Below are 12,706 nucleotides of genomic sequence, written 5' to 3'. Positions count from 1 at the left end.
CAAAAGAGTTTCCGATAAATAACACTATGTAACATAATTTTTACTTTTTCTTGTTCCTGGGCAGAAAGTGTTATTTCCCAACTGCTTATGCCTAAAGTAAATTGAAAAGACCTATTTTTCTTTTCAAACTTTGCTTTTGTGACCTGGGAGCGTATAACGAAAACATGACATAAGACGATATTTGGGGGCTCATACGTGAAAGTGATTTACATTACAGTCGCAAATCTCGAAAAACTACTCACTTCTAAACATTTTTAGTATAACTTTAGTATAAATACATGTAAATCTTGATTCATATGTTGTTTCATTCAGACCTTATGTAAATGAAAATGTGCAAGTTTGCCTGTTTTTACATAGAAAATAGGTTAATTTTTATATTTCATTATCCAGGTCACAAAAGCAATGTTTGAAGGGAATGATGGCCATTTTCTGTACCTTTACAACATAAGCAATTAAGAAATAACACATACTATCCAAGAACAAAATTTGTGTTACTTGTCGAAAAAACAACTGTGCTTTACTATCTAAGGTTTCTGTCACACAAATAACTTCTCACCTGTTGTTTGGTGATGTATATTGGTTTATTCATGATAATCCATGTTATGGTCTCGTAACATCCGGGAAGTGTTGTTGAGCCTTCATAAGTAATGTAAAAATCAGTTTCGGGAAGAAGCTCGCGGACGGACAGGTGGCTAATGTGTGCTTTCTGCCCTGATGAAAACAGCAAGAATAATTAATAAATTTTTATTTAGTTTCTTTGTTGTTCAGTATTTAATTTAAAATTCTAATTGGATAAATTTTAACTAGTGTTTAATATATTGTAAACATAACGAGACGTATTTGGGTGAAAGCACAGAGGCAAAGTTAGTAAATTCAGAAATCCAGGGAGAATACGACGATAATAGACTTATACATAAGTTTATTACTTATCGCCTTTACTTTAATCTAATATAAGTCAAAATACGTTGGTTGGTTGTTTTTGAATTTCGCACAAAGTTACTCGAGGACTATCTGTGCTAGCCGTCCCTAATTTAGCAGTGTGAGACTAGAGGGAAGGCAGCTAGTCATCACCACCCACCGCCAACTCTTGGGCTACTCTTTTATCAACGAATAATGGGATTGACCGTCAAATTATAACGCCCCCACGGCTGAAAGGGCGAGCATGTTTGGCGCGATGGGGATGCGAACCCGCGACCCTCAGATTGCGAGTCGCACGCCTTAACACGCTTGGCCATGCCGGGCCTCTAAATAAGTTAATTTAATATTTAACATCACTAAATTATTTTAGAAAAATTGTATAATTGATATTTTGAGGTAGTTTAGTTTTTCTTTAGTATAAAACTTAATTATATGAAAGTGAAAAAGGAAATTAACTGAAGTTATATTTGAAACTTTCACAAAATATTTTTATTTGTTGTCTGAGGTTGTTCGACGAATTTATAAAATTATATTTTTGTCATCGTTTTATTACAATCCTTACATTGGTTTAAATTTATCAAGTAATCTTTCAGAGTTCTCAATAAATTATTTTTTACGAAAAAAAAGAAACTGAGAAGAACCATATTTGTTATACAAAACAAAACATTTTATAAGTACGCTCGTGGTGCACGTTAGACAGGACAGATCTTTACATTTAGCCGTACTGTAATGTACCCATTTTTAACTCAAAAACGATTTTTTATATCACTAGATTTCTAGCATACGGTGATGTCTGTTGTAAACGAGGATACACACCTCCCTCTCCTTACATTATTTATTTATATTAAAACTTTGAATAGTAACCTGTGTTGCATCAGAAATACCATACTTTACAAAATATTTAAAAGCTGTCTATGTAAAAACGACTCCTCACGATAAAATGAGACTCGAGAGACGAATCTTAATTACTGAAATGTTTGTTTATTTTTCACTTCCGAACCACTGTATTATCTAGGAAAATCAATCAATTGATCGAGCCCGGATGTATTTTGAGATTCTCTTCGATATTATGATAGCAGGACCCGGTATAGCCAGGTGGTTAGAGCACTGGGCTCGTAATACGAGGATCGCGAATTTGAATTCCTGTCGCACCAGAGATGCTTGCCCTTTCAGCCGTGGGAGCGTTATAATGTCGTCAATCGCACTATTCGTGGGTAAAAGAGTAGCCCAAGAGTTGGCGGTGGGTGATGATGACTAATTGTATTCCCTCTAGACTTACACTGTTAAATTAGGGACGACTAGCGCAGAAAGCCCTCGTGTAGCTTTGCAAGAAATTCAAGAAACAAAAAAAAAAAATTATGATAGAAAATAATTAATAATTTGACAGAGACTAAATCTAGAGCATGGGAAAATTACAGTGTTTAAAGCAATATCTTTTCATTATCACCCTTAATATACAAATAGATACAATATATGCAAACTTTGCAAAAATATAAAAGACATTAAAAGGTTGAGAGTTTTTTTAGTTAAGAAAGCGACACCCACAAACACGAATATATTTGGTTTGAAAAGACTAAAATAATTTGTATAAAACGAAATTATTGAATGATTTATACTTATGTATACAGAGCTATTTTTATTCGGATTATTGCATTTGATTTCGTTAAAAAAATTGCCGAAAGAAATATTCTGATAAGAAGGGAAATGATTAGCGTTTATTTTTAGGGGACACCAGCTTTTCAATACCTACAAACACAAGCTACTTAAGAAGGAAGTGTTGAGAAGAAAGGCGACTGATTAGCGTTTATTTCTAGAGGACACCAGCTTTTCAATACCTACAAACACAAGCTACTTAAGAAAGTAGTGTTGAGAAGGAAGGCGACTGATTAGCGTTTATTTCTAGGGGACACCAGCTTTTCAATACCTACAAACACAAGTTACTTATGAAGGAAGTGTTGAGAAGGAAGGCGACTGATTAGCGTTTATTTCTAGGGGACACAAGCTTTTCAATACCTACAAACACAAGCTACTTAAGAAGGAGGTGTTGAGAAGGAAGGCGACTGATTTATTTCTAGAGGACACCAGCTTTTCAATACCTACAAACACAAGCTACTTAAGAAGGAAGTGTTGAGAAGGAAGGCAACTGATTGGCGTTTATTTCTAGAGGACACCAGCTTTTCAATACCTACAAACACAAGCTACTTAAGAAGGAAGTGTTGAGAAGGAAGGCGACTGATTAGCGTTTATTTCTAGGGGACACCAGCTTTTCAATACCTACAAACACAAGCTACTTAAGAAGGAAGTGTTGAGAAGGAAGGCGACTGATTAGCGTTTATTTCTAGGGGACACCAGCTTTTCAATACCTACAAACACAAGCTACTAAAGAAGGAAGTGTTAACGTATAACAGATGTGATCAGCATTCATTTCCAGAGAACACACCGATTTTTCGATATTTTAAAATACATTCTACTAAAGATAGTTGAACATATTTACAACTTTTCTTCACACTAAATTTTATTAATGCTTCCTTGTGGGGGAGAAAATTCGATAGCCTTTTAAATACAGTGAACCACGTTATCAAAAGATGAGACAGGAAGTTATCGAAAAGCTTTAGAAGTAATAGAGAAGCCGATAAAACTGAACATCCTTCAGTAACTGTAGGATACACTGAAAGTCATCTCGTAAACGCTAATTGCATAGTATTCGAAATATCGTTATAAGATTGTTTAACAACGCAACCAAAATGTGTCTTTAACAGTAAGTAATTGTTCAAAATACCTCGTTAACCATGAACGAAAATTACTATACCTACAGAGGTCTCCAATCTCATGCAAACCATAAGTATTATAAGCGTTGTTTATGAACAGTTTCATTACACGGGTAACTACGTTAGTAAAGGAGTTTGGCATTAATTCCAGATTAAAAAAGCTAATGTGTTACTTCTAAGTATATTGAAATAAATTTAAAGTGTATAGACATTTATAATTTTAGAGCTTGAAGAACTTTTTGAAAGCGCTCGGGTAATAGGGTTTATCTTTCGTTTCTTTCAAGACTTCTTAAACAAACTTGTTTTTCTAAAATAATGAATGCATCATCACGTGAGGAACATGAACCTAATTCAGGTAAGCATACTTTTATTTCCTAACATAGGCATTTTAGATGATTCAATGCTTAAGTACCTTCGAACAGTTAATCTTTATTAACGGACACTATGTCCTGTCAAAATCCAACATTGGACCTAAAATAAACGATGTCATAGCCATGACCAGTTCTTTTCCCGAATCTGTCTGATGTTTTTATAATTTACTTCGGTACTAACAACCTGATAAAACTACTGAAGACCGTTTCTCAGAACTTGAAAACACGATAACACATATCTTAAGCCTCAAACCATACATTAAACTCACTATCTTTGGTATAATATACAAACACGCTTTACTGATTACAACACACAATAATTAAGTAGCTCAACAACAAAATTCAACATTTTAATCAATTAACCAAATAATTATACGGACTTAACCCCATCTTACCTTCATTATCCACACAAATTTAATACCTTTCAATAATTTTCTTGCACCGATGGACTTCACCTTAACTTTTCTGGTATTTTACCCTGGTCTCAAACTTCAAGTACTTTACTTCCCGTAACATTCTCCCACTGTTGTCTTCCTTTTCTAAGTCGCCCCAATCATCTTCTACTCCAACCTCTAATAGTCATTCTACTCTTCCCTGTCCAAATTCTACCAACGTCTTTCACAATAATACCTCTACCACTCAATCTACCTCACTAAGATCTCCTTCACAGCGATCTTTCAAGTTCTGTTATAGGACTAGACACAAATCACATTTTCCCCAGAACATCACATTCAACAAACAGCAACATTCGGTTCTCTTGTGCCTCTGTTGCTCGTTCTTGTTCATTCACAAATCTTTTCACATTACAATATTTACCAATCAATCAGTCTCTTGTAGAATTACCTTAATTAGAACATGGTAGTCTCCATCTGTTAGTATAAACTCTCAGAACTACTAACAATGCACTCCACACTCTGAAGATAGTTACTTCCACTTAACCTTCCTCTATCTCACGATTACAATGACTTCTTCACACCAATGTCTGGCAACATTCATCGTGAACTAAGCCGCGAATGATTCAATTACAGCAAAAAAAAACAACTATTTAAAAAACTTATAAAACTCACTGAGAAAGGCACGAAATATTATTAACATGTCATGTCGTCAGTACACAGCATGAAAAACACAAACATACCTCAATCTCTCTCATTAAAAACGTTCCTAACGTGATCGGAACGTCTGCAACAAATGACAACAGATCGTTGGAAACACCTTCCCAGTACTTATAAATATCACTAAAATATTCTGTTGATATTGTAGGTGCACAAAACACTCCTTATTAATTATTATTTAGAGATGTGTTTTTGTTTGTGCTAAATTATTTCCTGTCATTAAACGGTGTTTGTTTCATGCTTGTATGAAAATCTTTTTTCTGTTAATATAAGAGACAGATTTTTATTTATATAACAGATTGTTTCAAGTACGGACGTGGAACTTCTCTATATCAGTGTACAATTTTATGTTTCTCTAGAGCCTAAATTTCTACCTTCCTAATATTTCGTTGGTCTAATCACACTAGAGTTCTCTTCTTTTATCAATATTGAGAAATAGGATTTCTTTACACTTGGGACAATTTTTCTGCCTTTTATGAACTTATTTTTGGTTTATATATTTGTTTCAGGACTTGATCTAGAGGCCTATATATTTGTCTTTATCGAAATGTATTTTCTGTTTGTTAAAATACGTTTTCTGTCTGTTTGAAGGCTCCTTTGGAATGTGATTTCTGTTTGCTTAAAAGTGCATATATATTTTTCGTATTAAGATATATTTACTCTCTGTTTAAAGACATTTTTTCAGGACACTCTGTGTGTTTCCTTCTTTTCACGACATATTCATATTTTAATTTTTTATTTTGTTTTATTTTGATATATATCTTAGGACTCGTTTCTCTATCTTTTTGAATGAAAAACAGTGTGACGTTCAGTGCATTTTATGTTTTATAAAAATGTCTTGCTTCCTTGTATATGTTTATATTTCACTTTTTCTTATTATATAAAAATGTTTGTTTTCAAGATAGTTACAATGTCTTTAGACTGTAACTGATCTGGTATCGTCTTGTGGTTATGACACTCAGCTCCCAATCTGAGGGACCCTGGATCCTATTACCGAATATAATCGCCCTTTCAGCTGTTAAGGCGTTATAAGAGTATGCTGATGTTCCACTTCGTTTAGAGTAGCGCAAGAGTTAGCAGTAGGTGTTGCTGTTTAGTTTCATTCCATCTAGTTTACTATTTCAAAACTAGGGAACTAACGCGATTAATCCTTTTTATAGCTCTGCGTAAGTATCAAAAACATGACTTTCTACATGTAGAAATATGTATCTTACTGTATTAAAGTTTGTTTAATGTCTTTATTATAATTTTTTGTGTCATAGCTTGATGATTATGTTGTTCGCATCGCAATTTGCTGTTAATGGGATCAAAATCAAAAAATTCTCACTCTTTCACGTGGGTGGTGTTTACTAACTGCCATTCCTTTAGATTATCAGTTTAACATTAAAGACGTTGTGAGGTAAAAGCCGTCGAGTAGGTTTTTGTGAAATAAATGAACAAATAATTATTTTTTGACTGCCTAAGTACTTCTGTAAATATATCGCTTGCTTTTGGTATATTCTAGCTTACATTATGATCTGTTATTTGTTATGTTTTTTTTATGATATATAAAAATATAAATCCGTATAAATATATATATAGATGGGCCTGGCATGGCCAAGCGCGTAAGGCGTGCGACTCGTAATCCGAGGGTCGCGTGTTCGCGCCCGCGTCACGCTAAACATGCTCGCCCTCCCAGCCGTGGGGGTGTATAAAGTGACGGTCAATCCCACTATTCGTTGGTAAAAGAGTAGCCCAAGAGTTGGCGGTGGGTGGTGATGACTAGCTGCCTTCCCTCTAGTCTTACACTGCTAAATTAGGGACGGCTAGCACAGATATCCCTCGAGTAGCTTTGTGCGAACTTCCAAAACAAACAATATATACACACACACACACACACACACACACACATATATATATATATATACAGTTTTCGAAATAATTATAATTTATAAAAATAGTGAGTTAAAAATATATAACAGACAAATAATACAGGAATGACACCCCTTTGGTTCGGCAATTATCTTCAACTTGTGTCTAAAATGTCTGCATGTTCGTTCTCATTTCAAAATGAAGTCTAAATCGTAATAATCTATGTAGTAACTCATTACAGAAGTGTAGTGGTTTCTTTGGTTTTTACATAAGTATGTTAGAAACAGGACAGACGTGAACGCTTGCATGTTAGTATGCAGTTTAAAGGAAAATATTCACATGCAAATCGTATGCAAATCTCTACTCAACTGTAATTGTACTTGTAAAAGAAAACGCGTTAAAAGCTAGACTTAGACGCATTATGTCTTGTTAGTCGGATAAATCAAAGTAAAATAATTCTCAAATGTCAGTACACAGTACAACTCCAGTCATGTTTATGAAGATGTTTAAATATGGCCCGGTATGGCCATAGCCAAGCGTGTTAAAGCGTTCGACTTGTAATCCGACGGTCGCGGGTTCGAATCCCGGTCGCACCAAACCTGCTCGCCCTCCCAGCCGTGGGAGTGTTATAATGTGACGTTCAATCACACTATTCGTTGGTAAAAGAGTAGCCCAAGATGGTGATGACAAGTTGCCTTCCCTCTCGTCTTACACTACTAAATTAGGGACGGCTAGCGCAGATAGCCCTCGAGTAGCTTTGCGCGAAATTCAAAAACAAACAAAACAGATGTTTAAATATTTAACGGACAAATTAGAACAGTTTACATTTACGAATCGGTTTCACATTTTAAAAAAAGTACACTTGTAATTTGTTAAAATGATATTTTTCAACGTGATACATACATATGTATCATTAGAACACATTTCTTCCAAGAAAATCGTTTCATTATGTAGCCTAATATAGACAGACTATGGAATCAATATAATTCGACATAGCTCTCTCCTTTTATGTAAAAAGTCATAATCTTTTTAACCTATACAACGGATGAAAACGGTTACCGACGGCTTCACCTCCAATAGAATTGATTTATGAACAGTACTTTATTAACAAGAATGACGAAATATTGAATGTTGTCAGTAAGTTAAACAGAGTAAACTGATATCAATTAAATTACATATAATTATTGATCTTTGTAACTCCTTTATATATATATTTATTTATTACAAATCATTGGTGTTTTCATATGCAAATATACTTAATTGGTTCTATGTACTCTGCTCACACGCTGCTTTGTTTCCAGTCGTTAAGGTTTTATTGATAAGTTATTTGAGTACTCAGTTGTTCGCTTAGTTAACTAAACAAAATAAGGATTTGCTTTGAAACTGTCCTCTTTTGATGTAGTCATGTAATGCTTAATGTATTAACAATTAACATCTTATAGGATTTTCAGTAATTTATTTGTTATTACTATTAATTTAGTGACCCCCGCTAGTACAGCGGTATGTCTCCGGATTTACAACGCTAAAATCAGAGGTTCAATTCCCCTCGGTGGGCTGAGCAGATAATCCTTTGTGGCTTTGCTATACGAAAAAAGCCTAACCACACTATTGTTTGGGTTTTGTCCGCCAAAAGAACCAGATAAACCTGGGTTTCAGTATTATAAGATTTCAGACTGATCCATTAGCCGCTGGAAGGCTGAAGATTAATATTACACAAAATATAACATAAACAGCTTTAAGAATGAAAGATTCTGCCGGATTTAAGGTTTAAAATGTCATTCTTCTTCTAATTATTGGCCGGCATGACCAAGCGTGTTAAGGCGTTCGACTCGTAATCCGAGAGTCGCGGGTTCGAATCCCGTTTGCACAAAACATGCTCGCCCTTTCAGCCGTGGGGGCGTTATAATGTGACAGTCAATCCCACTATTCGTTGGTAAAAGAGTAGCCCAAAAGTTGGCGGTGGGTGGTGATGACTAGCTCCCTTCCCTCTAGCCTTACACTGCTAAGTTAGGGACAGCTAGCGCAGATAGCCCTCGAGTAGCTTTGCGCGAAATTCAACACAAAATGTTCTAATTATTCATTGTCCATTAAGTTTGTGATAACTATCGTTAGGGGGCTCCAAGTGTACATGTTGCGATCCCAATGTCTTTAATTTTCTTCTTTTCATGCTATCAACTCTGTCGACGATTTTTGTTTCCACACTTGAGGATGTGACTGATTTCTTGCATCTTTGGCTATCGCTGGTTTATCTGTATTACTAGTATCACTGTTTTCATTTTGAAATTCAGACGTTTAATATACTAAGCACAATTAGATTTTCGTGCAAGTGTTTTTTATATAAGGCTACGAATGTTTTTAAGAGTAGAGGAGTTTTGAAACGAGTATGTTTTAAACAGACTTTTTGTAGAAGACAATGCTGAATTAATTATGTTCTTAGGATTTATCAGTCCTATAAAAAGAATTTCATCATTATTGAAATAAACATAACTCTTGTTAATCAAATAGTTCCTTTATTGTAACTTTAAACCAATATCTGTTTGTAGAAGTATTTGCTTCAGGAAACATGAATCACGACTGAATACACACACATTCACAAATCTCTTCTTATTATATCCCAGTTGCATTCATTTTATGTACTTTGAATTTAGATCTAACTCTTGGTGGGTCATTGTTGACTTAGAACACTAAAATTCTGAGATTTGATTCCATATGATGGACATAATGCAAACAGACCATTGAGCAGTTTTGCGCTAAATAAGATAAACAACCGGACCCGAGCCTTGGCTCCAATCTCAACTCTTATGAGTTTAGCCAGTTCTAATGCTTTTATAATAAAGGATATGAATAAATTTTATTTTGAGTCATTTTTGAAATTAGACGTTACTACTAACAAACTATTTGAACACAAAACTATATTACATAATATTCTCTACATTTTAAATCTTACGTAATAACCCACCTGAAGTTGGATGTTTTACACACTTAAAGGTCTACGAAGGTTATTTGTTCTTCTGTTTAGTGAATACTTACGGATGGCATGGTGAATTTCTGTTCCGATGTGTTAGATACTCGTTAAAAATAAAGCCACACGATTGATTAAGTGTGCTCTGCTCACAGCGAGTATGGAATCCCAGTTTTTAATATTCTAAGAATTTATACTTGCCGTTGATCCAGTAAGGTTGATTACATTCTACTTTCGACAAAAGATTGGTTTAGTTTGTTTGAAATTTCACGCAAAGCTGCACGGGAGCTATCTGCGCTAGCCGTCCATAATTTAGCAGTGTAAGACTAGAGGGAAGGCAGCTAGTCATCACCACCCACCGATAACTCTTGGGCTACTTTTTTACTATTTGTTGGAATTGACCGTAACATTATAACTCTCTTACGGCTAAAAGAACGAGCGTGTTTGGTATGACGAGGAGTCAAACTCTCGATCCTCAGATTACGAGTCGAGTGCCTTAATCACCTAGCCATGTACAAAAAAAAAAAGAACTGAACCAAACTGAAACTTATGCATCTTTAAAGTATTATTCATGATTTGTGGTTTCCCAGGAAGTAATTTTTTTTATTTGTCTGGTACGTATGTGCATATGTAGCATTTTCGAGTTTAGATATGAAAGGCTTAGAAGTACTTTTCTTTACTTTACAGAAAATAAAAAGCATCAGAACGCTGAAAAACAGTGCACCATAAACTTGAAGAAACAGTGACTATAAATGCAAGCGAATAGGATGATGGACAAAGTGATGGAAGATGTCATCAACGAAATGGACCAGTCACCCATCACCAAGAGGCAGTCAGTGGACTTAATTCTCCAAAAATCTCCAACAAAGGAGACTGAGAAACCGGTGGATAGAAACGTGTTGCCAAGCTATTGGCGATTGCAATAACGATATAAGAAAAGTGCAGATGGATCTTCAGTTTAACGTAATGGATCATCTGGGGCAAGAGTGACAGTGGACGCACATGTGTGTGTACGTTTTCAGAAATAAACTAAGCCCTAAAAATTCCTGCCCATTTGTTAACGGTGATACGAGCATTTGAAATTACAGCCTATACGGTTATACGGTTGGAAGGATAGTCCCTCCCCATTCACATGCAACCATCAAAGTGTTGTTGTTTTTTTTCAAAGCGAAATAAAAAGTTGATATACGTGAGTAGAACAAAACTTTAAAACGAAGTTCACAAAGATTGCACGTGAAGCGACGCATATTGTTCTGGAGTGTAAGTACAAGGTACTATCAAACTTCACATTTAATAACAATAATAAGTATAATGTACTATCAAACTTCACATGTGATTACAATGAATACATTTAATACACATGTTGAATTGAGAATGGGCCTTGAGTTTTCCCATGGTAAAGGAAGGGCAATACTACTTCCACATCAATAACAATATTATATGAAATGAAATAACTCACTTTTATCTCTCTGTATAAGAGTAACTGTCTCATTTATTTTATCTCTTTGAAACATAAACGCTAATCACGTATATAGAAACCACCACATCCTTTGCTGATGCATTGCCTCTACGTTTCTCATATAACAAGGATAAATTCGATACCTAGACTGTACTATGAAGTTCTTTCAATCATTAGAGAAAGCCACGATGGAACATTTGCAGTTTAGATCTGAAGACAGAAAATTATTTACTTAAAAATGTAAAGTACCGATTCTAGAGTTTATACTCTTGTAAATCAGAAAAGTTATTCTTTGTAACGAGTGGTAAAGTCTGATAATGCATGTCTTTATTCTTCAGTTATGAATAATGTTTACTGAGTTGTTGAGCCTGGAAAGAGTCCCGAAAAGTTCTTGAAACTATTCAAGTCAGGCCTAAGTAAGGCTTAAAAATGTGTAAGTGGATATTTTGTAAGAAGATGTTTCTAAGTAAAGAATTTTGGATTGCTGTTAAAATAATTTTTTTAAAGTAAAATACAACCATTTCCTGAACAGGAGTACATCCTACGAAACACAAAGTAAAAATGGATTTCTTAAATCACACCAGAAGCACTAACATTAAAAGACATATAAATTGACTTGAATATTTTCTAACGGCTTAACACTGAGCTTGAACACTTATAGTGTTAAAATTCGGGACTTATTTCCAGAGGTTAAGATAGTGCGGTCCATTGAGAAACTTTGGGCTACATAGAAATTCCAGTAAACTCCTTAAGATAAATGTTTACCTCTTTGTTTTGATCTAAGTTTTGACAATGATAATATTAGTAAAGGTTCTCTAGCCTTTTGAAGAATGACGGACACTTGGTTTACAGGTTGCTACGTTTTGAAAGATATCAGAACTTTTATTTTCTTTTAGTTCACCAATAAAAAGTAAAAAGTAAAATAAATCAGGGTGGAAAATAAAATAAATCTTTTTCAAGTACTTTGTAACTACAATAATAGTGGTGACCGAATGTTGTTTGTTAAACCCCATTTCTGTTTTAGCTAGGATATCATAAAAATTATGCACCATAACGTGCTAAGTTCGACTCCCATGTAGGCTTAACTTTAAATCTTCAAAATGTTTCCAGATGTATTTTTTCTTCCTAACTCGTGTGAATTAAAAAGAAATTACTGTAGTTGAGAATACACCATTGAGAATTGTAACCCACTTTTTAATAAGACGTAAATAAGTGTCTAAGAAATGCTGTGGTTAAAGCTTAGGCAACTTGATTTATAAACGATG

General features: G+C 34.6%; 1 protein-coding gene across 1 annotated transcript in view; it reads right to left on the bottom strand.

Annotated features, from left to right (window-relative positions):
* The window catches only part of LOC143229846 (carbonic anhydrase-related protein 10-like), a 156,883-nt gene that overhangs the window by 17,461 nt on the left and 126,716 nt on the right, over positions 1–12,706 (bottom strand). The window contains exon 7 of the mRNA XM_076462675.1: positions 557–711. Coding sequence (XP_076318790.1) covers positions 557–711 — 155 coding nt within the window. The remainder of the gene's footprint in view (positions 1–556; positions 712–12,706) is intronic.

This window comes from Tachypleus tridentatus, chromosome 10, assembly GCF_004210375.1.
Source record: "Tachypleus tridentatus isolate NWPU-2018 chromosome 10, ASM421037v1, whole genome shotgun sequence".
In the NCBI taxonomy this organism is placed as follows: Eukaryota; Metazoa; Arthropoda; class Merostomata; order Xiphosura; family Limulidae; genus Tachypleus; species Tachypleus tridentatus.
The sequence above is the reverse complement of the archived record's forward strand: the minus strand, read 5'-3'. Positions and strand labels throughout refer to the sequence as shown.